The 27,010-nt window shown below is 35.7% G+C and overlaps 1 protein-coding gene across 1 annotated transcript; it reads left to right on the top strand.

Moving 5' to 3' along the window:
• The first annotated feature begins 9,532 nt into the window (after positions 1-9,532).
• LOC131064736 (uncharacterized) lies at positions 9,533-25,949 on the top strand. Its single transcript, XM_057999006.2, has 2 exons — positions 9,533-10,294; positions 25,409-25,949. The coding sequence occupies exons 1-2, from the start codon at positions 10,057-10,059 to the stop codon at positions 25,726-25,728; spliced, it is 558 nt and encodes a 185-aa protein (XP_057854989.2). The 5' UTR covers positions 9,533-10,056; the 3' UTR covers positions 25,729-25,949.
• The last annotated feature ends 1,061 nt before the right edge of the window (positions 25,950-27,010 follow it).

Raw genomic sequence — 27,010 nt, 5'->3', positions numbered from 1 at the left:
AATTACGACGAATTCGGGCATTTTTTCAAAAAAAAAAACAAATTTGGCCACAATATACCTTCTCCGTCGGAAACCTTAGTCAGAAATCTAGTCCAAATGTATTAGTGATGCTTTGTTGACATCTCTAAAATTTGTACTTATTCTGATGCTTTTGTTAGGTTTTGAAGCCGGTACAATGTTTGAAATCTATTCAGCATAGTCTATAGGTCGGATGAATCCGATGTCTAATAGCTTCTTTAGTTCTTCTTTGACCAATAATGCTACATGCAGATTAATTTTTCTTAATTTCTGCTTTACTAGCTTATCTCTTGGAGCGATGGATAAATGATGCATGATTAGGTTCAAGCCTATTTCGGGCATATCAACATATGACCAAGCAAAATTGATTTTCTTTTCTGTGAAGAATTTGATGAAATCCGATTGTTCATCCTCTGTGAGTGATTCTACTAGATGTATGGTCTTGACTGTTGCCTCAGTACCGATGTTTATTGATTAAGTTGGCTCAATCAATATTGGGGACCTTTCTTGATAATGTTCTGGAATAGTGTTAAGTCTCTCATCCTTAGGTGCCTCAAAAAGGTTTTCACCCTCATATGCATCTTTTATTTTTACTTTTTTGGGATCTAACACTGTCATTGACTAATTTTCACCATTAGATCCTTTGTTTCTTTCATTTTTGTGACTGAGAGACTTGGCACTCCTTGGATTGTAGATATTGTTACTTTGTTCGCTGGAAGAGCGTGTTTCGGGATTGACTAAACGGAGATACTGGACAATGGATTCATCGTCTGGGAATATTGGTAGATCATGGTGTTCATGTTCTTCCCAATCTATGAGGTCAAGATATACGAGTGGTAAGGAGTCATTTGGTGGGTTGAGATTGGCTACGATAAGTGTCATGATAGCGTTATTGTAATTGTTTGGGATACTGGTTAGGTCTATGATATTGCCAAGGTCTTCGATGGTATTATCTTCGACGTAGTCTTGTTCGTATTGTTGCTGCTCATTTTCACTAGCCTCGTAGATATGTTGTGGTCCAAATTCAAGTGGTCGAGATTCCAATCCTTGTCCTTCCTGAGAAAGGGATGTGTATGAGTGGATGTTATCCACCTCAATATCTTTAGTAACATTTGAATAGGTATCCCACTCATATTCATTAGAATTTGTTTCAGAATCACTGTCCCATATTATCTCGCTGCTTCTAGCATGTATGTTGTATGGTGAGAAAAGATCTCTGACAATTGATACCAATTTTCTTATTTTTTTTTATTCAGAATTAGAACCTGCTTGTACTCTTTGCATTTGTTCATATACTGTCTCTCCTCAGTAGGTAGTAATTTCCTCGGGTGATGGCTCCACCTCAGTTTGATCAGGTTCCTACACATGAAGCACTTTTTTATAAGAAGCTTCTTCTTTTTGAATGGCTATCTCTTCTTGTCATCTATCGTGGTCTTGATATTCTTGCTCATTTCTTATTGTTCTCGCTGCTTGGTGTAGTGCTTCTTGCCATGAGTTTTTATTATATTTCTTCTCTAGTCTCCACTGAGGTTTTTGATAGTTATTTTGTTTTTGTTGAGGCGGTACCTGTTGTACATATCCCAGTCCTGTCTTATCTTTTGCAAATTGTGAAGGAGGTTGTAGGGGTTCTGTAATGCCTTCTTGGCACTTGCCAATAGGTCCTTTGTAGTTGTATCCCATTCGTTGCATGATTCAAAATCTGTTTCCATATTGTTTTGTTGGTACGACCACATCTATGGTAGCAGCTCCGATTTCTTCTTCATCCTTATATAGCCAACTAAGGATGTCTTTTTCTTCTGATTCAGTAGCTAGTGTGCCCAAATGGATAAATTTATCATCATACTTGGTGATGGACTGTGTTGCTTGATGTGTTGATGTAGAAGGTTGCCCATAAGATTTTGGCGATGTTGGCAATTTTGATAGACATAAAGGTTCAAAAGAATACTCCCCCATGCCTTGGTCCTTGATTTTCATTTTTTGCTTGAAGTCTATAGATAAAGACTTGAGTTCTTCTTGATGATTGGGTACCGAGGAAGCTTGGGCTTCCTTGTTGTGTGGAACCAGGTTGTCTTGAGCTGCCCCCATAGAATTGAAATGTTGAAAAGGGTTATTATCTACTGATATAGAAATTTCTTGTCCATTGTACGAGAACTTGATACATTGGTGATATGTTGAAGGCACTGCTTGCATTTCATGTATCCAAGGTCGACCCAATAAAATATTGTATGTTAATTATATGTCCAAGACTTGGCACATAGTGTCCTTTTGTATGGGTCCTACCTGAATAGGCAATATTACTGTTCCTTTGGATGACCTTTCTTCATCATCATATGCTTTGATGGTGATCTTTTTGCTTGGATCAATAGACTGCTCAAAGAAGCCCAATGCACGGATAAGCTTTAACGTATAGATATTGAGACCAGGTCCTCCATCTATTAACAATCTTTTCACTTGGTGTTTATAGACTAGGACTTTGATATGGAGCAGGTTGTTATGTAGATGATTCAAGGAGACATCATCATGTTCAAAAAAGGATAGGTTATGGGATCCTGTCATAAGAGCCACCATGGACTGGAATCGATTAATGTCCAGATCTTTAGGAACATTTATTTCAACAAGTGCTTGCTCCAAGATATCTTTGTGTTTTGGAGATAGCTTGAGAAACTCAAGTATAGATCTCTAAGCAGGAGTTCTCTGCAGTTGATCAACTAGGTTGTATTGAGTCTTGGGGAGAGTTGTTGATGTTGATGTGTTCCCTCTTAAGAAATATTTTTGAGCTTTGGTTGTCACATTGATCAACTCATGTTCTTGTTTGTCCTAGATTTTAATGACATTCACTTGGTTGTCATCTGTTGTTATGTGATTGATGGTGTTGTCGTATATGTGATTTATACGAGCTCCTCTAGTATCATTTGATGATGAAGCTCCTCCCTTGTTGTAATTTGGAAGAGGATTTGTAAAGGCTTCATGGTCACCATTTGTTTTGTGATTGTCAATTGTTAAGTCACCTATATCGATCATGTCTTGAACGATGTTTTTCAGCCTCATGCAATTATTTGTGCAATGTCCTTTGTTTCGATGAAAATCACAAAAATGCGAGTCATTCCACCAAGGTGGTTTGATCTGAGGTTCATATTTGCTCGTGGTTGGTAATGTAATGATCTTGTTTGGTAATAGTTCTCAAAATGTTGATTCTAAGGTTTTCCCTAAGGATGTGTAAATGCATTGAGATGGGAAGGTGTTGATGTTGCCTCTTTGGTTTGTATTATTTACTCGGTCAGTGTTGTTGCCCAATGGTAGTTTTTGTTGGTGTTTGACGTTGGATCTCCTTGATTAGTATTTTGCAGATAAGTGTTAGTGCCTTGGTTAACACTTTTCTGATCTTTTTTGGATGGTGGGTTGCCTGATAAAGCCAAAACTAGTTGTTTAGACTTCACATTGTTAGCATCCACTATTCCATCATTAACAACGTTTTTGTTCCTTGTCCAAAATTTGGATTTGTCCAAAGTGTTATTGTTGTTTTGATTGTTAAAGGAATTAGTGTTTGATGAACCAACACCTTCCTTAAATAACTTTAAAGTTCCTTTCTTGACGCAGGCTTCCTCTACTTGGATTCCACTTTCTATCAACTTAGAAAAAGATGGTACACATTGGAGTTTGAGTCGATAACTCATCTCACTATTCAAATTATCAATGAATATTTCCATCTTTTCTTTCTCAGGCACGTCTCGAGAATATCTTGAAACCATGCGTCTCCACTGTTGAAGAAACATCATGAATGTTTTGTTGTTCTTTTGTTTGGTGTTACACACATCCAACATGATGATTGCGTGTTGAATGTTATAGGAGTATTGTGTGATAAATTTGTTTACCAACTCATCAAATGATCTGATGGGAGGTGTAAGTTTAGATAACCACTCCATTGTTTGCCCTCCCAAACTTCTAGGGAATAATCTCATTAAGTAAGTATCATCATGTGCAAACTCGAGACTCATGGTACAAAATTCTTGAACATGATCACGGGGATCACTTTTACCATTGTATTTGTCATACTTTGGTATATTTAAATTTGAGGGAAAAGGTATCATGTTCAACCTCCTGTCAAAAGGATAAGGATAGATTTCGTCCAAGTAGCATATTGTAGTTCCTTGTTGCATGTCCTGCATTTGTCTTTGTAGTGTTTGGATTTGTTGTGTTATACAACCATGGGCACATGTGTATTTTGAGGAATAACTTCCTCTCTTTCATTGAGATTGTCCCGATTGTGGGCATGGTTTTGTTCTTGAGTGTTGTCTTGCTCATGTATGTTTTTTGGATCGTGTGTTTCTTCTTCTCTTTGTTGATCTTGATAGGCATAATTTCTAGACCTTGTTCTTGAAATTCTTTCATCTACATTCCTTAAGTTTTTGGTATCAAAATCCTCAGGAACTTTAACTCCTTTGCTAGTTAGCATGAGCATATATTTCTCTTTGTCTGCCTCAATAAGTTTTTGCATGAGTTTTTGGAAGGCTACGTTTTCTTGGCACTCTTGGAGAAGTTCTTCTGTTATCTTTGTTTCACTTAGATTAGCATATTCGTCAAAAGGATTGGATAATCTTCTACCCATACTTGATTTTGCTTGTGATTCCTTTTGCTTGTTTCTTTGAGATCGGGTGACAATGGGCATATAGTAAAATTATACCGAGACGAACTCTTCCTCTTCTATTGGATTTTTTGGTGGTGTTGGTGGTTTGGGTCGGGCTTCATTATAAGTGATATAGAACTGTGGGAACAAAGAGGGATTGATCCTTCCTCCATGATTCAGGCATTGGTTGAATGTTGCTTTATGAATATAAGCTCTGCTTCTCAAAGGTTCTTTGTCAAACTCGTTTGTTTTGCCTTGGATATACAATCGCATGTGACGCAAGAATGCACGATGTGATTTAAATAGTTGACGATTGATGTAGAGAAACTTATTCCTTTCTGCAAGAGCCTTAGAACTAGGTTGTCTCTTCTTCAACTTAGTTTTGTGATGAAGATTTGTTCTTCTCAAAATATGAGGAGTGGTCATATACGAATGATCAAAGGTTGTCATTGATATTGGATTTGGATACTTCATTTAAAAAACTCAAGCTTACTTTATATAGTAGAGGTTTAGTTTGATTTGCCTCCACGACAAAATGTGTCAAATGATATGGATACAAGTTTCTCGATATGGAAACTTGATTTGACAACTTAAGGTTTAAACTTGGTATGTTGTTTTGATAGAAATCTGTTGGATGGTGGAATCTTGATCATTATTATGATACGACCTGATTTTGTTGGATGAAGTCTTATCTCAAGCTAGTTTAAGATTCAAAAAACTTGGTCTAAGAACGACTTGTTGGATTTTGGAATTGTTTTCTCTGATAATTGGATTCAAATTTTGACTGTTGATTTTGACAAAAGACCTAAAAGGGTACTCAAGATTGTTGATAATTTTTTCTCGAAATGCTTGGTTTGCTCTCTGTTTTTCTTGGTTTTTACCATGCACTAAAACAAAGACTGGATGCGCTAACAAATATTTCCAATGCGCCACAAAAAGTTCTCTATGCACTAAGCTGTCTCTCCTACGCACTGACTTAGATTGTTTGAAACTGACTTGGTTGGAAGAGTTATGCGCTAATATGTCCTTGATACACACTATTGTTTAAGCTGAAAGCGCTAAGATATGTTTCTTATGCACTACACTGATCTATTTAAATGCTAGGTTGGTGCCGAAAAGCGCCACTGAAAGTTTTACCAGTGTGATACTAGTTATGCGTTAATGTGTCTATTGAACGCGCTATGATTTAGTTGCGATGCGCTACAGAAAGGTTGACATGCGCTAGGAAGTCGCTCCTATGCGCTAAGCTGCCCTGATTTCTTAGATTCAACTATTTTAGATTTTTTTAACACTTGTGTTTTGGATGGATGATTTTCTGAAAAATAAATTGCAAACACGGTATAGAAGAGATAACAATTTTTTTCTATGCTAGACAAGTAGTGTATGTTCTGTGAGGATGTGTTCAAATCCCTGATGTTTTCGTTGGTTTAGATAACAAGTAAGACAAATCAAACAGACTCTTTATTCAAGGGTCATTAACAACATCATAGCCCACTAGTCTCGATACTTTGTCAGCTAAAACAATCGTGTCACCCTCTAGAGGGAGCCCATTTTTTTGCCTTTTGCCAGAAATTAACTCATAGTGAATTGCTTCACAATTGAGTAGTTATCTTGGGAGATATATGGTGAGTAATCTTGGGAGTAGATTCTTCCCCACCCTTGCACTACGCTATTGAAAATGCTTAGATGCCGACTCGGCTCAAAGTTTCTAGTGCTAAGGTTCATAATCAGGCTTCCATTTGGTCTTCAGTGATAAACTCCCTCGGGAGGCTTCCCAACCTTTAGAACAAAGACTTTATATATCTTAAAGATACTGGGGGAAGGCTAATCACTAAGCAAAACCGTTGAAGGGGACTTTCGTCCGCCTTCACATTTGATTATAGTGGGTTGGAACACTTGGCGATAAAGTCATTTCCCACTTAGGTTGATCCCCTCTCACCGACCATTAATAGCGCTCTAAGAACAACTCGGGAGGGCAGGTCTGCTAAATGATTTAAATTCTTGAAGTAAAGAAAGCGTAAGAGTGGTTTGGCTTTTTGGTCACCCAGTTAAGGGGAGAGCATATACCTTCCACTTTCGAGACAAAGAAAACAAGGTTCTTTTTATCCTTCAAAGCAATGTTTTGCTAACTTCTACTTGAAGATGTTGCTAAAAAAACATGGTGTTCTTTTTAGTTCCTCAGCAATTTGTTTGTTAATATAGGAAAGGAAATCCTGGTCAACATAAAATAATGCACGTTTGCTTGAAAGTGAATTCGTTTGCAAGAAATGGACAAGTTGATGATTCTTTTTAATCTTGCAAGAAAATGTGGATCGTTCTTTTTACTTTTTGCAAGAAGATTGAAAATTTGTAACCTTCTTTTTAAAGCCCAAAATGAAGTGTTTCCCCTAATCTTGCAAGAAAGTAAATGTGAATTTTGTTGTTCTTTTTAATCCATTGCAAAATGAAAATGAGGTTTTGTTTTAAGCACCAAAGGATAAATGAGGTTCTTTTTAAGCAACACCAAAAGAAAATGGGATTCTTTTTAACCTTTCCAAAACTTTGAAAGTTTGTTTGTAGTTCTTTTTAATCCTTTACAAAATGAAAATAGTTTATAGTTCTTTTTAACTAACAGGAAAATGAACCATTTTTAAGATTAACTTGAAAAAGTTAGAAACAAAAATAATTAAATGCCTAAAATAAAACTCCTCCAATCTACAGACAAAGATTCGTACCCTGCAACAAAAGTAACAGTTAGTGAAAAATTTAAATCTAAGGTGAGATTACACAAGCCTAACTTTTTACTTCTGTTACAAATTATGCTTTTGTTTCTGCCAGAATCACGAGATGGACTTTTGCACAGATGCGCTACAAAATGACTCCTATGCGCTATACTGATTACCGAACGCGCTACGCTGTTTCTCCAATGCACATAATAAAATTGGAATATTATGCGCTATCCGAAAGTCTATATGCGCTAAACAATATACCAGAAGCGCTAACAAAAAGTTTGTATGCGCTAAAGAAAGGGTCCAATGCGCTAAAACAACTTTTCCGCGTGCTTGCAATCTTGTTCCTGCATAAAAAAATGATGTGATTAATGGGGTTATGCCCCACGGTGGGCGCCATAAATGTGTGCGGGAAATGTGGTTAGCAGAAATAGAAAAATCAATTTCAAAAGATCCACACACCAATGAGACTCTTAGTGCAAGTTATAGAGCTATATTGAATAGCTCAACTTCCCAAGGTGTGTCCCATTGTTCTCTATCTCACAGGATTCCCAAGGTCTCACTCTTGCTCTCAAATCATTGAACAAGGTGGCTTAGGACTGACAACTCCAAGAATGAGTGATGATTTATTAATAACATGAATGCATTCCTACAACATGCATGGTATTTGAAACTAGAATGCTTTAAACTAGTATGAATATGATGCTATGATAAAGATTAGTAATCCAATCCTAACAAAATATACTAGTCTAACATGGATATGCTATGCTAATGAAAATGCTTCTAAATGCTTAGTGTGATTTTAAACAAAGAGAGGCTAAATGCTTAGTAAAAATGACTATAAGTTAGATGCATAAAACTTGGATCTCAAATGAGAGAATGCGAGCTCTATTTATAGGGAAAATAGGGCAATGGATGGTCAAGATTGAACAATCTTAACAAGGGCCATCATTGAAAGTTAATCAATCCATGTTCACAATTCTCACCAATGAAATGATGACAATTGTCAACAAGAGGTTGCTTGAGAGGGGATGTAAGAAGCATTAAATGCTTGAGAAAACATGAAGGTTACCTTAGGAGGTAAGGTTAAGGTTAGATTAGAGTCATCTCTTGGATAACAATTTTATCCAAGGGGTAAACTCTTGTGCAAAGGTTAAAGGGATAACCAAGGGTAAAGCCATGACTGCTTGATTGAGTTCCTTGGGTTAGATGAAGGTTGAGTTAGGGAAAAAGTCTCTAACCATGCCAAAAGGGTTAGCTAACCATTAATGGTTTGGAAGACTTTGGGGATAAATTTGGAAGAGTCCTTCCAAATTTGGGGGAACTCAACAAGTTAGCTTGTTGAAGACATAAAGACTTTAATGCTTTTGGAAGACTTTCCTCCAAATTTGAGAAGTGACATCCTCAAATTTAGGGAAATGAGATGATTGGATGGATTAGGCTAACTGATTAAGATTAGATGGGTTCCAGAAGAATTAAGAAAGGGGGGTTAAGAGGCAAGTGGGAGATGTAAGAAAATGCAAGTGGATGGAGATGAATTTTAATTAAAATAAATTACTTTATTTCAACAAAAATAGAAGCAACTTGCATAAATACAAATGGGGGATTTAAATAAATAAATTATATTTATTTACTCGCAAGGATCAATTTAATTAAAAGGGGAGAAAGAGGAATTAATTACATGCTAGAAAAGACTTAAGTGAACTTAATTAAATAAATTGAGTAATTCATTTAATTAAATAGATGAATGTGAAGAATTTAATTAGAATAGAGGAATGGAGTTAAAATGAATATTAAATATTCATTTAGGAAAGTGGTCATTTTTATAAATCTACAACTATCATTATGATTTCTACTTTTTATTATAATTATTACTAAAAACTTAAATCGACTTTCAACTATTTATCACAATTATTACTTAAAAACTTAAATCCAATATAAAAACCATATAGATATATACATAAAATATCTTCATGTAAAGTTAGAAAGAAATCTAACTCACCGCAACCTATAAAAAGCACCTTTTAACTTTACCTTTTCATTTCATTCTTGGAGCATAGCTCTCCTTTCAGTACAGATAATTGAATTATAAGTCCTCCACGAGCGTGGTGCCTTATTTTATCCCTTTAGCATAATTCTTATCCATATGTTCTCCGCATCATATGCATTGTCTCATTCCCATCCACACAAAGTACCTCATCTAAACTCCAAAGCCTTAGATGAATGGCTCGAAAAATCTCATACGAGCCCCAGTCCTAACCACATAAAATGATACACAACACCGAAGAAGACAAAGGGCAATTCTTTTGGGATATTGACTTTCACTAGGATTTGGCCTAATGTGTAGTTAAATGGTGGTTCGATTGCCCCATAAAACCCACGTTGGTCTGTAATTCTAGCTGTTAATACTGAGTTTTTATCTTCAGTTTTCCCCCAAATCCAAAAACTGGCTAGCCCACTTGTTTTCATTTTGTCATTGGACATTGTAGATATCCTACAAAATCAGGTGTAAAAGCGCCTTTCACTTGTTAATTCCCTTAACTTTAGTGGGTCTGTTAAACTAAACCTGTTTTGGCATTTGGGTTCTCTGTCCTTTTAGGTCTCCTTACTTGGGTTTTCTAGAAATCTGAAAATTAAACTCTGTCTGCGATTGGGTCTTTTGGGTCATCTGTAGTACTAGTTAGCATTTCTCTTTTGGGGACCTCAATGGCTATGGTAATAGAGGCAGGGGCTCTATCATTATCCTCCAGGGCTTCTAACGCAGTAGCCTATGCATCAGTCTTGCGTGGAAGGGTCTTCAGGGGGAACACGAGGTTGGGCATGCCCACATGTAGGGGATTGAGGATTGGAGGTCTTGAGAAGCGTCTATCGGTTGCATTTAATGGGAAGAAGTTACGTGCCTCCAGGGGCATTGTCTGTGAGGCACAAGAGACTGTTGCTACAGGTATGTTTCCAACAGATTCAATTTTCAATTTTTTTTTTCTGTGCATCTCTCCCCATTGATATCACCATATTGTAATGATTAAACGACTTGTAAGTTGTATACGATTAATCCTGGGTCCGTATCTTCATAATTGTGGTGTTTTAGGTTTGTTTTCTATTCATTTATTCAATCCTTATGATGAAAAACGGGGTTTAAAGTGAAATCCACTTTTTCTTGGGGTAACTAGACATTCACATATTAGATTAAATTAGCATCTGCCAGCAGTTTTGTTGGGTTAAATGATATTATCTGGTGAAGGAAGTTACAATATCAATTATCTGTTTGTGAGGTTGTGGCATTTAATGATACTAGAGATTATAGAGTACATTAGGAAGATCTTATTTTCTTTTGTCATTCGTTTCCAGCTATGATTTTTTTTTTTTTTTTTAACATTTTATATCATATGTTTGAGCCAACTTCCAACTGGTTAGGAAAAGTTCTTTTTTCATGTTTTCAAAAGTAAGAGCTACTATAATTTTCTGCTTGTAGGGTGGGTTGATTCCTTCTGAGAGTAAGTGCTATCCGATCCATTTTGTGGTGCTACTGCCCAGGCAGGCCTGCCAGCCTTAGTACTTAAAACAGCAGTGCAAAATCCTGTGAGCAGATCCTTGTACCTCAGTGTACGAATCATGTTGTGCTAATGAGCACAACTTCCTACATTATATGCCACCCAATTAGCACGGGAAGCCTTGCCGCGCCTCTGCACACATCACCTTTCTTCATGTGCCACTCACGCAATGCTTGGAAGCATGCTGTACAACTCAGAAGGCATCACACAGATCTTACACGATGCTTTTGTATCACACGCCACTCGCGCAGTACCATAGATAAGGCCGCACAACTACACAAGCAACTCCTTTTGTGTTTCTTGCCACATTACAAGTACACGTGTTAGTTCACATAGTACATAATTTAGTGCAGCACATCCCACCACATCTAAAACACCACGCAACAATCCAGTGCATCTTCTGAAGCTGTTTCCATGATATGCCAGCTGTCAGTACAGCGAGCAACCAAAAATTTTAATCATTAGAGATGAAGCGGTACACCTAGAAAGTCAATAGTATCAACTTCTATAACGATCTTTTGTCTTTACGAATGTGATCTCTAATGTAAATGTGTAACATAAGCAGCAGGGCATGGGATAGATAGAGAGAAAATACACAACCATACGTCTCCCTGGAGAAAATGTCATATACAGAATGCACAGATTAATAAAATTTCTATTCCAATTATAATTTTCTTCTTTATGTGAATCCTTGCCTCCATATTGCATCTACATGCATACCACACATCTATATTTACATTTAGAGTGTGGTCCCTTGGACCACTTCGGGCCCCAATCATTGGGATTAGAGCCAAATTCATCTTGCATGTCCAATTGAATGAAATTGGAGCATTTGAACCTCAACGTCAAACTACAAGATCCATCAAGTTATCTCCCAAGTTGTTTCAATCGTGTTTAGCTGGAAGAAGCACAAAATGCAGTCCACATGATGATCAAAGATGAAGTTGTAAAGGTTCTTTAAGAACAATAGACATTTCTGTTCAACCAGATTGTTGAATTCCTTAAATGGGCGGTTCCATCAACGCAATTGTCAAGTAGAGTTTTTGGTGGTCTAGTCCCCTTAGATTTCAAGTGAATTTAGGCATTCCCATTGATGAAGTCTACACGATGATCAAAAATAAAATTATAAAGTTTTCTTAAGAACAACAAACATTTGTGTTCAAACAGGTTGTTGAAGTCCTCAAATGGGTGGTTCCATCAACTCAATTATCAAGAAAATCTTTCAGTTGTTTAGTCCCTTTAAATTCCAAGTGAATTCAGGCATTCCTATGTTTGAGGATAAAATAGATGTAGATGCATTAGATAACTGGGTAGATTAGTTAGAGTCATATTTCTTTATGAATGACTTTCTGATGAAGAAAAGATCAAGGTTGCACTTTTGAAAGTCTCTTCACTCGTCAAGAAGTGGTGGCAAGCCATGTGTAGAAGAATTTATTCATGTGCACAAAAGTTGAGGGTTCACATGAGCTTCAAGTGGAAGAAATGGACCCTGAAGCTGCCTTTCTCAATGCAACAACCCCAACATTTGTGCTAGATACTAGAGTTGAGCACCTATTACATTCATAGATGTGGCTGCAAGGTCAGCCATTGAATTTTTTGGCTGATGGTGGTGAGCATGGAGAACCTCATTGTTGAAGCCATTGTGATGCACCTGAATTTGCTACCCATGCCTCATCCATAGCCTTAATAGTTTGGGATGGATTAGTTACTGTAGCACCAGAAACATACACCTTACTTGTCATATTGCTTCTCGTAGGCTATTCATCTTTTTTATGAGGAGTTATTATGTGATGTTTTGCCAATTGATTCCTATTTACAAAGAATATAAGGAAGAAAATTAGAGATACTAATTAACTTGGGTCATGGAATGTTTTTTTTGTTAAAATGTCAGTTCTTAATTTGTGGTCAACCTTGATCACATGGTATGTTTCTTTTTCATTTGTAGTTATGGCACTTCCTTGGATGTATGGATATATTTGATCTCTAAGTCCAAGTTTGGATGCAGCTGATATGCTAGCTCTCAAGAATTTTGCAGGGTTTCTAAGTTTAGTTTAATAAAATGTTTCGAATCTTTGATACATCAAACAGCTTTAATGATTCATTTAACACTTAAGATTGTAACTTATCAATGACAGTCGATGACAAGCTGCTGTAGAGACAAAACTCTTTCTGTTTTTCATTGTGCCTTAACAGTAATATTTAATGAATGTTTGATGATGCCTTTTTGAAAGATTGCCCAATGTGAGTATCTTTGAGGACAGATACTTTAAGTACTTACGTGAAAACCCAGGAGGATGAGAAATTTTCATTTTGGTCGAAGAAGGCTAAGTTTTCTATCTTGGGATATATGTAATTTGATATGCTTGCAACGGCTGCTATGATGCCAATTGGATCACAAAGCAAATTGAGTACGTATCAGGAAGTAATACAAGGGCTATTTATAATCCTTGCCTCAATTTGCAGCATATATTATGCTTTACTTGCAGCATTGCAATTTAGGGAATTGGAACGAGGAGCTACATGCATTGGAAAAGATTGCTAACCATTCTCTTCATGGCATGAAACTTTGAAAGCTTTCCTCAACTAATATGATAGATTTTTTTTTTTTACACAATAAGTGATCACCGATCACCATTGGTACATTATTATCCTTAATGACCTGAAAATCTCCAGTTTTAGTCAGTCTCTTGTAATTGTGAATTTGTTGTATAGAAGCCCTTTATAAATTTGATATGAGACGAGTTTGTTCACAATGTAACAACTTGTAAGATTTTTCTGGATCAATCCATATAGGTGATAAGGTCAGAATATTTTTTTGCAGGCTTATGTTATGGGTTTGAGGCATCCAAAAGAACTTTTAGCTAATACAAATGGTCAAACTTTTTGGAGATCCTTAGTGGAAGCAAGTTGGAATCAGGCTAAGGCTATGTCACAGGCTTATGTGATTCAATGTGAGGTGTTCAAGAGAACTTAAAGCTAAACAGATGATTGGAATTTGAAATTATTAGGGTATCTTGATGGATGCAAGTTGGAGTTTGATAATGAGTTGAGCAAAGGTATCACTAATATGCTTATTGACTATCTGTCTTATCATAAAGGGAATGTGAAAAGCCCCTAGACCAGTGCATTCCTGTGATGAAACGTATTTGTTTATGCTTGACAACCTTAAGTAAAATATTTTTTCCTTTCATTGTGGCTTTGGGGAATATTTTATAGGAGACATCAAGCAATGTCAAGAGTCTCCAACTTGCCAATTAACATGATGTTCTCTTGATTGATAATTTTTTAAGGGACTGAAATTTGACGGCCTATATACAAGCCTTTCAAGATAAGCCTTGTGAAATCTCAAAGAACATTATGAAGTGATAGATTTCCCATTGTCTATATTATACATGGCATTAGTTTGCTAATTAAATTTGAGAGCTGAATCAAAAGCCCGTTCTAGGTTTACTTATGAATACTCTTACAGACATCAATGGAAAGAGCATGAACTTGAAGATCATGCATGGAACTCAATTACTCTTAGTAAATTCCTCAAAGAAGCTTATAAATTTCAATTGAAAAGACTTGCATTTGCTTTTGCCCATTTCAAGAATGGAAATGGATCCTTTTATAATCCATGATACCGGGTGATCTGTTTTTGGATCTACAGATGGCTTATACTTAATAGTATATGGGACTACCCTGCACTCAATGCAGGAGGCAGTCAAGTGTGCTACAAATGAGGCGTACATACCCTACCCACTGCAGGTATTTGAACTTGTGACCTCTCTTTTAAGAGCACAAGTTCTCCACCATTAGGTCAACTCAGGAATTGAAACTTATATAAAGAAATTCCTTCTCAAGGATCAAAAGAAATGTTTGGTTGATCTATCTCAGGAATCCATTTCATTACAAGTTGTATATCCTCTATTCATTCTTGTCTCTTTTTGCCATATCATGCAAGTTTATCTTGCTTAATGTATTTACTTTGGGAGATGATAATGATTTTTTACCTTTCCTTAACACTGAAAGTCTGAAATTTATAAATGAAAACAAATTATTAATGAATTAATCTGAAACAAAGTGCATTTTGTAAGTTTTAACACATCTCTTTTATATCTGAGCATATCGAAAATAAAATCACCCAGCTCTTTTTGATTCTCATAAACCAGAAGTTTCTACAGATTAAAGGTACTGTCAAAGTTTATAAAGTTACGGCTTATATTTGTCAGAGGGACAAGTTAACAAGAAACTGTATTTATATTCTATTTCATCTATATTACAAAGTTTTTAAATTCTTTCCAACTATGGTATTTTGGGGTTTATCAACAATCAGTTTTGTTGTGCAGATTGCATACATTATTTTTACTTGCTGTAATATTTACTGTATTGTCTAAGCCAGCCTTATTTGAGAAATAATTTCTTTCTATCAAATTAGGATTGAATACATCCTTATATTGTGTATACTTCTTGTTTATAATTTCATCACGATGACCATTCTTTTTGAACTTTCTATATATTTAGCTTTTAATAGTCCCAATATTATAAATTTGATCATCATCCCTTACATACTAATAGCTAAGCCATGTTTGAGAATCTCTAGCTCAATCCCTCTTTTGCCTGGAGGGACATTTATTAGTTCTAGTAGATACATGGTGATACTTTAGGCTCCCTCTATTTGTTGTATTCTATGCTTTGATATCTCATTTGGTGTTGTTGGTAAATTTCCAGTCGCTTTGGTTCATTAAAAAAATATGGATTTCAATTTACAGGTTTGGGCTAGTTTTAATGTGGTTTCTGTTGTTACATGTTTTGCATGGTTGTTTTAATATTTTATGACATTTCTGTGGGATTATCAGGTATTTCCCATGAATGTCTGCAATTATGCTAAGCAGTGCCATACTCTGTGTGAAGGGATAATGAAGTGTGTTCTAGGAGGAGAGAGGCCTAGCCTTTTTCTATGACTCGAGGCTCACTAAGAAATTTATCTTTTTTTTTGCCATTTATCAGTAGCTTTTGTCTTCTCCAGGTTAGTGAAAGTGTCAATACAAAGAGCACCTTTTTTTTTTTTAATATGGTAAGTCTTTATATCTTTAAATTTTTTAAGTAATCACAAATTTTATGACTCGGGGTTTGGGTTGTGTGATTTTATTTATGTGTTGAGATGGCTGGTGCATGTTCTGAGATTTGATTAACAAATTTGTTTAATCAATTATAGAACAATCTTTACTCTGCTACTTGTTACTTTGATGTTTAAAACTGTGCAACAGGCAACAACTTATGCAAATTTGAAATAATAACTTTTACATCTTTGTAGCAGAAAAGGAGGGAAAAACTACTCTTGTTTTTATTTTTTTAAACATCACATAACTGAAATGAAACTAGATCTTAACTAAAAGCTTGAATTAAACAAAGATCTATGCTGTAAGCATTAATAGAAGATACGAATGTAACTTTAAACATTTCTATTCAATTGAAAAGAGAGGTTTAGAGAATACATTTCTCTAGATACCAATATTCTGAACTTTAATAACTTTATCAACAAACCAATGAGGGAAAGTATCATCAGAGCGCTTTTCTGCCCAACTACGAACTTACTAATCCCCAGTGCCATATCCGACTGGATTGGCCTGACCCTTCGCAGGGAGGTAACAAAAAGTCTAACTCATGCCATACCAACTGGAGGGTAATCCTACACAGATCCCTAGTTGGTCATACACCATAGGCTTTGCCTAACTAGTACGACCTCTGACCAGGTTGTGTATCTAGATTAACAAACTGGTTGACGCTTGTAGAGTAGCATCACCTTGGCTGAAAGTTTAAATGTAATAGCATTTACGCTAGTTCATGAAGTTAATTGTATATCAACCTGCTTAGTTGGATTAAATTTTTGAAGGTATCCAAGTCCTCATGTTTGTCTCTATGCTACTGCATTCTGACTCTATGAGACTCATTGGCTGTCATTCAAGTGTGGACCCAAGTTTCACATACTGGACTATAAACTTGAGATGACTTATACCTAAGTTACCGGTTCGGGTTCAGGCACCGGTTCGGGTTCGAAGAACCCGGTACGCCGGTACGGCAAAATTTTGAAAAGGGGTTTGGGTTCGTTAGTACAAAAACATGTAAATTATATATATATGCAGCCTATAAGCATGAAGTAAGATTAGCATGTCACATAGCATAATATAAACAACAAAACCAACATAAACTTGTAATCATAGCATCATGATCATACCATAACAGCATCATATACATCAAGTTTAATATCAAAATGATAAAATATTGAAGTATCATTGTTTCAACTTTCAACAATTTAAAGTTTGATCATTAAATGGATTCTCTAATGAGGGTTTGGGGCAACGCCCCCAACGGGGTCAAGGGGCAGCGCCCCTTGCGGGGGTTTCGGGGTCGAGGGGCAGAGCCCCTTGCAGGGTCGAGGGGCAGCGCTCCTCGGAGGGTCCCGGGGCAGCGCCCAGGGCGCGCTCCCCCTGACCCTGCGAGGGGCGCTGCCAACACCAAATTACAACCTTCAAACCCACATGGAACTCCATGGCGTGCATCATTTTTCTGCTTTTCTAAGACGTCAAGAACAAGGCCAAAGAAGTCAAAATTTTGATCAAGGTGCATTCTTCCATACGGGAATTGTATTTTTTGACTTGTTCTTTCGTACAAACTTGTGCTTCTCTTTAGGAATTTTAATTTTTTATGTGGTGGAATTCAAAAAAAATTAAATTTTGCAAAAAAAAATCCATTTTTGGGCTGTTAGACCCCTGGGTTCGACTTGGGTCCTCTTGGGTTCGACCCTGGATCCTCTTGGGTGGTTCGAACCAGGCCTGTGAACCACGAACCCTGTTTGAACCACAGGCGAACTGAACCCGGACCGTACCGGACCAGTACCAGGGGTCTAGGTGGCCGAACTCGGTAACTTAGACTTATACTCTTATAATGTAACCCTTCTTGACCAAACCCTTGATTAATTTAGTACGGAGTTCATACTTGTGCCCTTGAGCTAGCTACCTACTCTCTCATGAGTACAAGAATGAATAGCATATGATGCCCTTTTTCACACATGAATATTACAGGAAATATCCAGACAGTTGATAGTTCTATAAAGTTCGGCATAGTTGACTGTATCGGCCGGTACTCTACCTCATCTTGAGGTTTAAGGCCTTTTTTTATTTTAGATGTAAAATTGTTCCCTTCTAGTTCATTGAAGCATGGTTTACACCGATATTCTTACCTTAGTGCGGAAAAGATGAGACAGGCAATAGGCTGCTATCTCCCTCATCAACATTAGCTTCTATGTTATGTGTGTATTATGAACATTCATACTGCTTTTGTACCATTCAGTGAAACTATTTATTTTTGTTTGAATGCCAATATGCATTAGGAAGCTGTGAAACTATGTATTTCCATACATATGACTATTTGCATTAAGAGGCGTTATAAGCTCCCTTGTCTATCAAACCTTTTCACACTGAGGTAATGTTTACTAAAAGTCTAAGTGCTCCTATAATATTTGTTATGCCCAACTGCATTAATGGGCACTGAAATACTACTCTAGCCGGTTGTTTCTTACCAATTTGAAGATAACTTAACCATCTTGATTGACGCTTTGGTATGAGCACCTCCTTGGCCCAAGGTTTTCAAATTGGTGCAATCACACTTAGGTGTGAAGTCAAGTTCCACCCTTCATGGCAGCACTTGGGTTCGCAGGTCATAGAACCACTCAAGGGGAACTAAATACGGTGACCATTAACAATCACTAGAATCTCTCTAGGTACTTAACAACGAAGTGCTAAGTTACCGGTACGTCTAGGTTTTCCCCCAAATCCGGATACGATTCGTCTTGGATTCGGGTTCGGATACGATTCATCTTGGATTCGTCTAGGTTGACTTTCACGGAAGGAAAATGGGTTATTTAAACCCTAAAACAAAAACAGAAGACGTGCATGAGCAGACAGAAAATGCATTTCGGATTTGTCTTCGGCAACGCTTGTCTTCGTTTGTCTTCGGCTCACGACAACGGCTCACAGCTCACGACAATGGCTCACCGCTCACCGCTCACGACAACGGCTCACTGCTCACGGCTCATGGCTCACGACAACGCTCAGGCAACAGCTCACGACAATGCTCAGGCGACGGCAGTAGTTTCTTCATTTGTCCGAGTTGAACAAAAATGTTTTAGACAATGTAGTTTGTGCGAATGAATAACCATGACGGAATCCATGGATGCTGTTGCAAACCTTCATCGTTAATAATGGAATATATAAAATAGATTTTTAAAAAGTATTATACATTATCTTAATATATTGTCCCGTAACGTATATATTACTAGTTATATAATTAGATTACAAATTTAAAATAATATAAATTTTATAAGATATATTTAATATTAATTTATAATTAATATGTTTAATTTTTAATAATGAAATATATAAAATAGTTTATTTTAAAATTATTATACATTATATTAGTATATTGTTCGTAAAACTATATCTTAATAGTTATATAATAAAATTATAAGTTAAAAATAATATTAAATTTATAAAGTATATATTTAATATTAATATATATTTAATATATGTAATTTTTAATATATATAAATATTTTTTTAATTTAGAATTAATATATTTAAATTTTAATATACATATTTATGATTTTTATATGTTTTTTATACTAACGTACCCAAAACGTACCCAGCTCCCTCAAAAAAATTTTGCCGTACCTGCGTACCGTACCCACGTACCCGATTCCGATTCCGATTCCGATTCGGTAACTTAGACGAAGTGTAAATAATAAGACAATTAAAAATCACAAAAATTGAGTGTGCTTAACTTGAATCCTGGAAACGGTAATCCTCCTCTTGCTGAGGGTGAAGACCTTATTGATTTTACGAGTATACCCTCTCCTTTCTGAATTCACTGTTTCAGGGTTTTGTTTTTAATCAACTACTGTGATATGAAAGAGGTAGGTCAGGGCTTAGAGCTGCTGGTTCTCCCATAACCATTCTAAGATTTTGGAATCAATCATGTTTCCTGAGAATTAGGTGACTATGAACTATCCAACTGTTCATACTGTTTTTGTTAATGAAAATCTATACCATAAGACTGCTCTTGCTTGTCTACCCTTATATTTTTCATGTCTGAATTAATCTGACAGTCACTCGAGAGAAACATTCCTTAATTGTTTAAGGCAGCTAACACAGCTATGAATCTTCTCCATATTGGCTTAATTCTAAACAAAATAATAATGATACGGATTTCACAAAGAGTTCAAGTTTTCTTGGATGTAACATCACTATTTCTGAGCGGTACTGCTCTAGTATTTCCATCCCAGCTATGCTCATTTTGGTTGTAAGTTATATATATACATACACGCCTGTATGCTGGTATGTGGTTTCATACTTAATCTTGCCTTTTAGCTAAGGCTACGAGGCATCCCTCTTTTTTTTAACAGATAATGAGAGCTTAAACAAGAATTACAGCTTAACCCTACTGCATTCAAAATAGCATTGATATCCCTCCTTTCTCAGTTAAGGACAGAATAAGAGATATAAGAGGACTTTCAAATTTAATATGCACATTGCAAGTATAGAAAGAACTGCATACTGCAAGGTACTTCTATATAACCCTTTCTTATTTCTTTGCTCAATTTGGAAAGAAAGAAAAAATATATATATACTCAAGCCGTTAGGGTTTAGGAAATATATCATGACCTGGATAATGAGAAAATAAGCAACTGAGTATGTCCTGCACAACACCTTTCCACAGTGAACCCTCTGGTTCCCACGTTTGAAGAGAGCCTATGTCTTTTAAATTTGCAGAACAAAATGATTTCCCAGCAACTAGAAGAATGTGTGCCGTTCTGCTAAGGAGGGCGGAATGATTTTTGCAGAGCATAAATATCGTATAAACTTCTTGAAAAATATATGTTGCTCTTCCAAGAGTAAATAAGAGCTCTTTCCAAAAGTCTCCCCGTAATTCTTTTCCCAAAACCACTATACATTTCCCAAAATATGAGGCATTTTCCCTTTTTAATTTCTTTTTATTTCACTTGCATTTCACTTCATTTCATCTCCCAAGGTCACACGATTTTCATGTCTTTTTAGCTCGAAGAAGAAGCTATTGTTCACACCAAAATGGCTTCCCTCCCGACTCTTTTAGAAGGATTGATTACTTAACATTTGATTTTATTCATTTCACTTTATATGAATCTCAATATCAATTAAATATGTGCTGATGATTCATTTATATTATGCCCGAAGAGAATATTAATATGACATTGTTCTTGAGCAATGGTTTATTACAAAATTAACACCTTAGCTTTGGGCCACGATTATGCTTTTAGCGGCTTTAAGAATGATTGAAAAATTAATTCAAATATCAAAGCCTCCTTTATTTTATATACTTGAGTATATTTTAAAATAGCCATAATAGAGTCGGCCAATGCTTTGCACAAAAGGACCTTACGTTGCAAGAACATTAATATAATATATTCATATATATATATATATATATATATATATGAATTTATATATTTACGTTACTAAACATGATTTTTTTAATTAATTATTAAGAATAATAATAAATAAATTAATAATAATAACCAACTAATCTTGGAAACCAATCGATGACTTAGGGTCGTGAAACCCTAAAACCTCTAAACAGACCAATTAGGGTTACTTGACGCAACAAGCTGACAAAATAAACATGGTCAATGTGAGACGACTTGACTCACTTACAGTTAGGGTTTCCAAATGGCATGAGTTCTCTTTCATTTACCTCTGACCTGATGATACTTCCCCTCCCTTCTTGAAGGACGACGAACTCTTGCACACACTTGGCCAGTTCAAACAATTAGCCTGAAATCTTGTCATAATCTTGACATTTCAAAAATATTATCAACAAAAGTAAAACATCTTAAATGTCATCATGCTAAATAGCAAAACATCAATTTAAAAGTCGTAATATAACATCTAGGGCATGATTAACATTGCGTAAATATTGCATAAAACAACTAGGGCACGAACAACATGGCGTAAAGTAGCATAAAAACAACTAGGGCACAAATGGGATGTAACAAACTGACTATAAAAATATTCATTTACTAACGGGTCCTCTGAAAATGCAATTTTCTTATTCAATTTCTGTTTCTTTAAAGTAGAGCTCTTTTCCAGAACTTAGGTTGAAAGGGGTGAAGTTAATAGAGAGAAAGAAAGCTCACAATGGGAGCTACTGGTTCATTCCCAGGTTCTAGTAAGGTACAGAAAGTGCTAATAGTTTAATAATGATGTACACAATGAGAAGTAAAGTGAAATATTAAGAAAGGTTAATTGTGTTGTTTGAATGGATTATCATGAATATGTCAAAGCTTTAAGAGCACTTGATTACTTATTCAACATAATTCTAAATGCTGAGGAAATGCTTGGTTGGGTAAGCAAGTAAAAATTGTGCTTTACGTTTTGACATCTCTCAAAGTTAGGGACTTAGGATTGTCTCTGCTAGTATATGCTCAAGGGATATCCTATCAAGTCCTTACAAGCAAGCACATGGGTTTTGAAGTAATCATAAACATGATGTTCATAAAATTCAGCTTCAGAGGATCCAGGATAACATGGAGTATAGTGGCCTAATGTCATGATACAGTCTGGAATTGAATTACCAAGCGTACTTTCTCATCATTGTTCAATTGCACTGTATTGCAAGAGGTATTGTCTCTGCCCATGTTTAAAATGATTTGGTTAGTAGGCGTATTGAACATAATACTGCACTGAAGGTCATATTTACTGGCAACTACATCTCTTGGTGCCAAGTTTATGGTATTCAAAGGGAATTTATTGATGTCGGCCATTGTATGACTATTATGTACTATGGGTGAAAGTTGTCTAAGCTGCTTGGAACTACGAAGAGAGGTAACTTTGAAAGACTTTTATAAAAACATGGGCAATATATCAAATGTTATTTGGGAATTGTAATCATTTTTATATTAGTGAAAAGCTCATGCACACATGAGATTAATTAGAAAAAGAGGAGAGAAAATAAAAACATATATTACCTTAGAAAACCACACATGAAGGAAAACGATCACATGTAAAGATACAATCTTCAGAAGGAAAACGTTCACATATATTACCTTAGAAAACCACACATGAAGGAAAACGTTCACATGTAAAGATACAATCTTCAAAAGGAACAGATGAAAGATATACTTGATATTCAATTCTTTGGAAATAAAAAAGATTAACACCTATTGTCCGAAGAAAATAATGCATCGTAGAACAATTAAATTATGCTTTAGTCATATTTGCTTCTAAATAGTCCCCAAAACCTTGTGTTGGTTCTCAGAACATTATCTATAAGTCAGTTACTCATCAATTACACACTTATCATTAATAATAAGTCAATGAGTCATCGGTTATTTAGTTATCAAAATCTTTGTCAGTTATTATCAGATAGGGAGTAAGCCAATTATAATGAGCTGAGCTTATGTATGGAAAGCAAAAATTGTACATGTGGGAATGCGACCCATCTGTGGAATAAGGAACCTTGTACAATTGCTATTTGTTAGCATATAAACATGTTTTCAGACATGCAGAAAGACAGAAGGTGAATTGGGAGTAGGAGTGGAAGCTGTTAAAGGTCCTTAAGTCTAAAGGGACAGGATCTTTGGAATGTTGGTAGGCATCTCAAGGACCATTTGTGGCCTAGTGTGGTCCACATGCTGCAATTGGATTAGACTGAATTAGCACCTATACCTTTTCAGGAATGTAATACATCTGTTGTCTTTTCACTCTTATTCTTTGAATATCGCATAGTTATGTTTTTCTCTTAGAAATTCTGGCAAACTGATCCAACATTTTTCTGTTATTATGTTGGGTTCAAGATGTTTTTTAGTTTTTACTAATAATCTCTTATAATGTTAGTTCTGGTTGTTCTTAGTTGGCTTCCTATTGTTTAGGAATTTGTTTATTTTTTTCTTCATTCCGCTAGTTAAATGTTAAAGACCCAAAAGTTGGGGTCCACCATGATTATGGTGAAGAATAATAAATATTAATATCTTTTAAACCAAATTGGTCTTTAGAACCTATTAAATATTGACAACCTAACTTGTCTTTGGAAATACGTTCTCGGAGTCGTCCTCAAGAAAATACTGAGGACAACATAGAAATTTGCATCCCTTGTAAATCTCTTTTTCTGGCGTGCATGGGAATTGAAAGCTATCTGACATTTTTGTGCTGGACCTATGTTTTTCTCAGAATGAAGTTATTATTTCTTATTAGATCAGACTTAAAATTATTATTAAGTTTCTTGTGTTTAATAGGCAACTTCCAAATTTTGAAGCAATTAATATCCATCACTATAATTACCCAATGAGAAAGTTTGTATGGATTCAAGACAATAATCAAAATGATAGTCCACTAGTGTTAGGGGTTTGTTAGGTTCAAAGAATGGATTGCGCTGTAAAAGTGAATCTTGTAATGCATGCAACGTAAAAGTTATGAAGTCAAAAGCAAATATAAAAGGCAAAGAATGAAGTCAGCTGTTAAGCCAGAGCACAAAGTACTGAGGAAAAAGGGTAGTTTTGGTTAGTTACAGTAAACATAGGATAAGGAATATGTGTAATAAGGTAAGGATGTGTGGGAGTAAGTGAATACTATGTGCCATCTGATCATCAATGGAAAGTTCTTGAGGTTGGCTCAAACAAAAGGAAAAATAGATAAATAATAAACTCAAGATTTTCCAATTTGATCACTATTTATTAGAGGTCATAATACAAGATTACATACACTACAAAATTTACTTTTACAATGCTATCTATTCTTTGCACCTTATGACCACTAACAGTGAGTGTTGAGCGATCAGATTGGGTGAAGAAGAATTGACCATTTGTTAAACCTAGCTACATAATTCCAGGCCATTCTACCAAAGTCTATCAACAGATCATATTAAACAATTGAATCTAAGAGATGCTGAGAACAAGTTTGCCAATAAACTCTTCATTAAAATGCTTTTCAAATTTTACAATATAGCCATGCATGTGATGGGCAGAATAAAGAGTACATGATTATTCCCTTTTTGCAAGACATCAATCTAATACTAGGAGGAAAATTTTACTAATTTGTTGTTTTCTGCTAGGTAACAGAAAAAAAAAGTTCAAGACCAACATAATTCAAGTTACAATGGTGACTTGAATTGTGCCACAATCATTCAACATTTTGGGAGATTGGAATGGTATCACAGTTGTAGTCGCTGGCTACCAAATGCTATCTGTATAACACAAACACTAATCTATTTGTTCTCTAACCAGACGGTCTTTGGAACATGTCTAAATATCTTTTACTTTCTTCTGTGGAGACTGAATCTATTCATCAGAAGAGTAGATGGTGTATCAACTTCACTTTCCCCACTTTTTACAAGTAGTGAATTACTTCACTTGCTAAATGTGACTGCTTTTCTAGTTTTATCACAACGCATATTCCTTGCTTTCTGTTGACAGTTTTTTCGTCTCTTGTAATGCAGTTCAGGAAGTCAGTGACTCCACATGGAAAACACTTGTCCTAGAGAGTGATGTTCCTGTGCTTGTTGACTTTTGGGCACCATGGTGTGGACCATGTCGAATGATAGAACCCCTAATAGATGAACTTGCAAAGCAGTATGCTGGCAAGATCAGATGCTTCAAACTTAACACAGATGAGAGCCCACGTATTGCAACTGAATATGGTATCCGGAGCATTCCAACTGTAATGCTATTTAAAGGTGGAGAGAAGAAAGATACTGTTATTGGGGCTGTGCCAAAAACTACCTTAACTGCAAGCATTGAAAAGTATGTAGAGTGGTAGATCCTAGAGTTTATGAATGTAATTTTGAAGATATTTTTTATATGAACACGCCCCATGTCAAATTGACTTTCTTTGCACTGAAATTATCAAACTTGGATGTAGTTTTGCAAAGGATTTCTGAGGGGATTGGTTGTTTTTTATGTATATACTTTAGATTGAGTTTGTACTTTCTTTTGATATGGAATTAATTTACAATGTAGAGGTATATATACCTGGGTTCACCTTTTGTGCTATATATATATTGATGCTAATAATTGCTTTTAACTGACACATTTACAAATATTTGTGCAAGCCTGATCTGCGACAGTGTTAGACAGGTTTACTACACAATTTTATCAGATATATCCCATTTATCTGGGATGCTTTCTGGCATATCACCACATGACGTGCTAAACATCTTGATGCATTCTTTAATGGTATTTGCTATTATGCATGTTAAAGGGATTCACGTCACCAGTTGTTTCAGTGATGTTTATTAAGTATTTGGTTTGTCTTGAAAAACAGGAATTCTGAAGGAAACTTGTTAAGTTCAACTTATCCCTTGCATCCTTGTTGACTTACAATGTGATGTATCCTCTATGTTCCTACTCCCCCCAAGGATTCTGGTTTATGCTATCACTCAGTAGGAACTCAAAATTTGAGATTATGCTTAAAGAAAGTGGATCCTAATGAAAGATGCAAGCTCTCCTATCTGTCTCTTTTACCTGCTGAGCTAACTGCGGGTTTCATATTTAATTTTCTTGATAGCGAGGATTAGCTTTAGTTCCCTTACAGCCAAAGATCGTATGTTGTATAATGTCAGCCATCTGATTCATCTACATGCAACCTGTTTCTTTCGTTCCATTGCATTTCTTGATTTTCTCTGTATCTGGCTGTGATATTCTCAACTGAAATTTGAGTAATTTATTGAGAGTATCAGTTAATTGTTTATTCATGCTAATCTGACTGATTATTATTAATTTATTTTCAATCAAATATCCTCAAATTACTAAATCCATATGTTTGGCCCATATGAAATATTTAGCTGATGTGTACCAAGTTGGTAAATATTCACTTCTCTTTTATCAATTTACTTTTGAATGATGTGACTGTTCATTAATATAATTTGTTTGCTTTTCTCTATGACATGGGTAATTACAGTGTTGCCATGCCAGACTGAACACTGTTCATGACAAGTCCATGATGGTATTTCTCCTGATTTGTTATAGATACCCATGCATACAACCTCTGGCTTTTCTCCTCGCATTTTGTACCTTGTTCTGAATGGTTGTCTCGAAAGTAA

This window comes from Cryptomeria japonica, chromosome 8, assembly GCF_030272615.1.
Source record: "Cryptomeria japonica chromosome 8, Sugi_1.0, whole genome shotgun sequence".
Classification (NCBI taxonomy): domain Eukaryota; kingdom Viridiplantae; phylum Streptophyta; class Pinopsida; order Cupressales; family Cupressaceae; genus Cryptomeria; species Cryptomeria japonica.
Note: the sequence above shows the minus strand (reverse complement) of the source record. Positions and strands in the feature narration are given on the sequence as shown.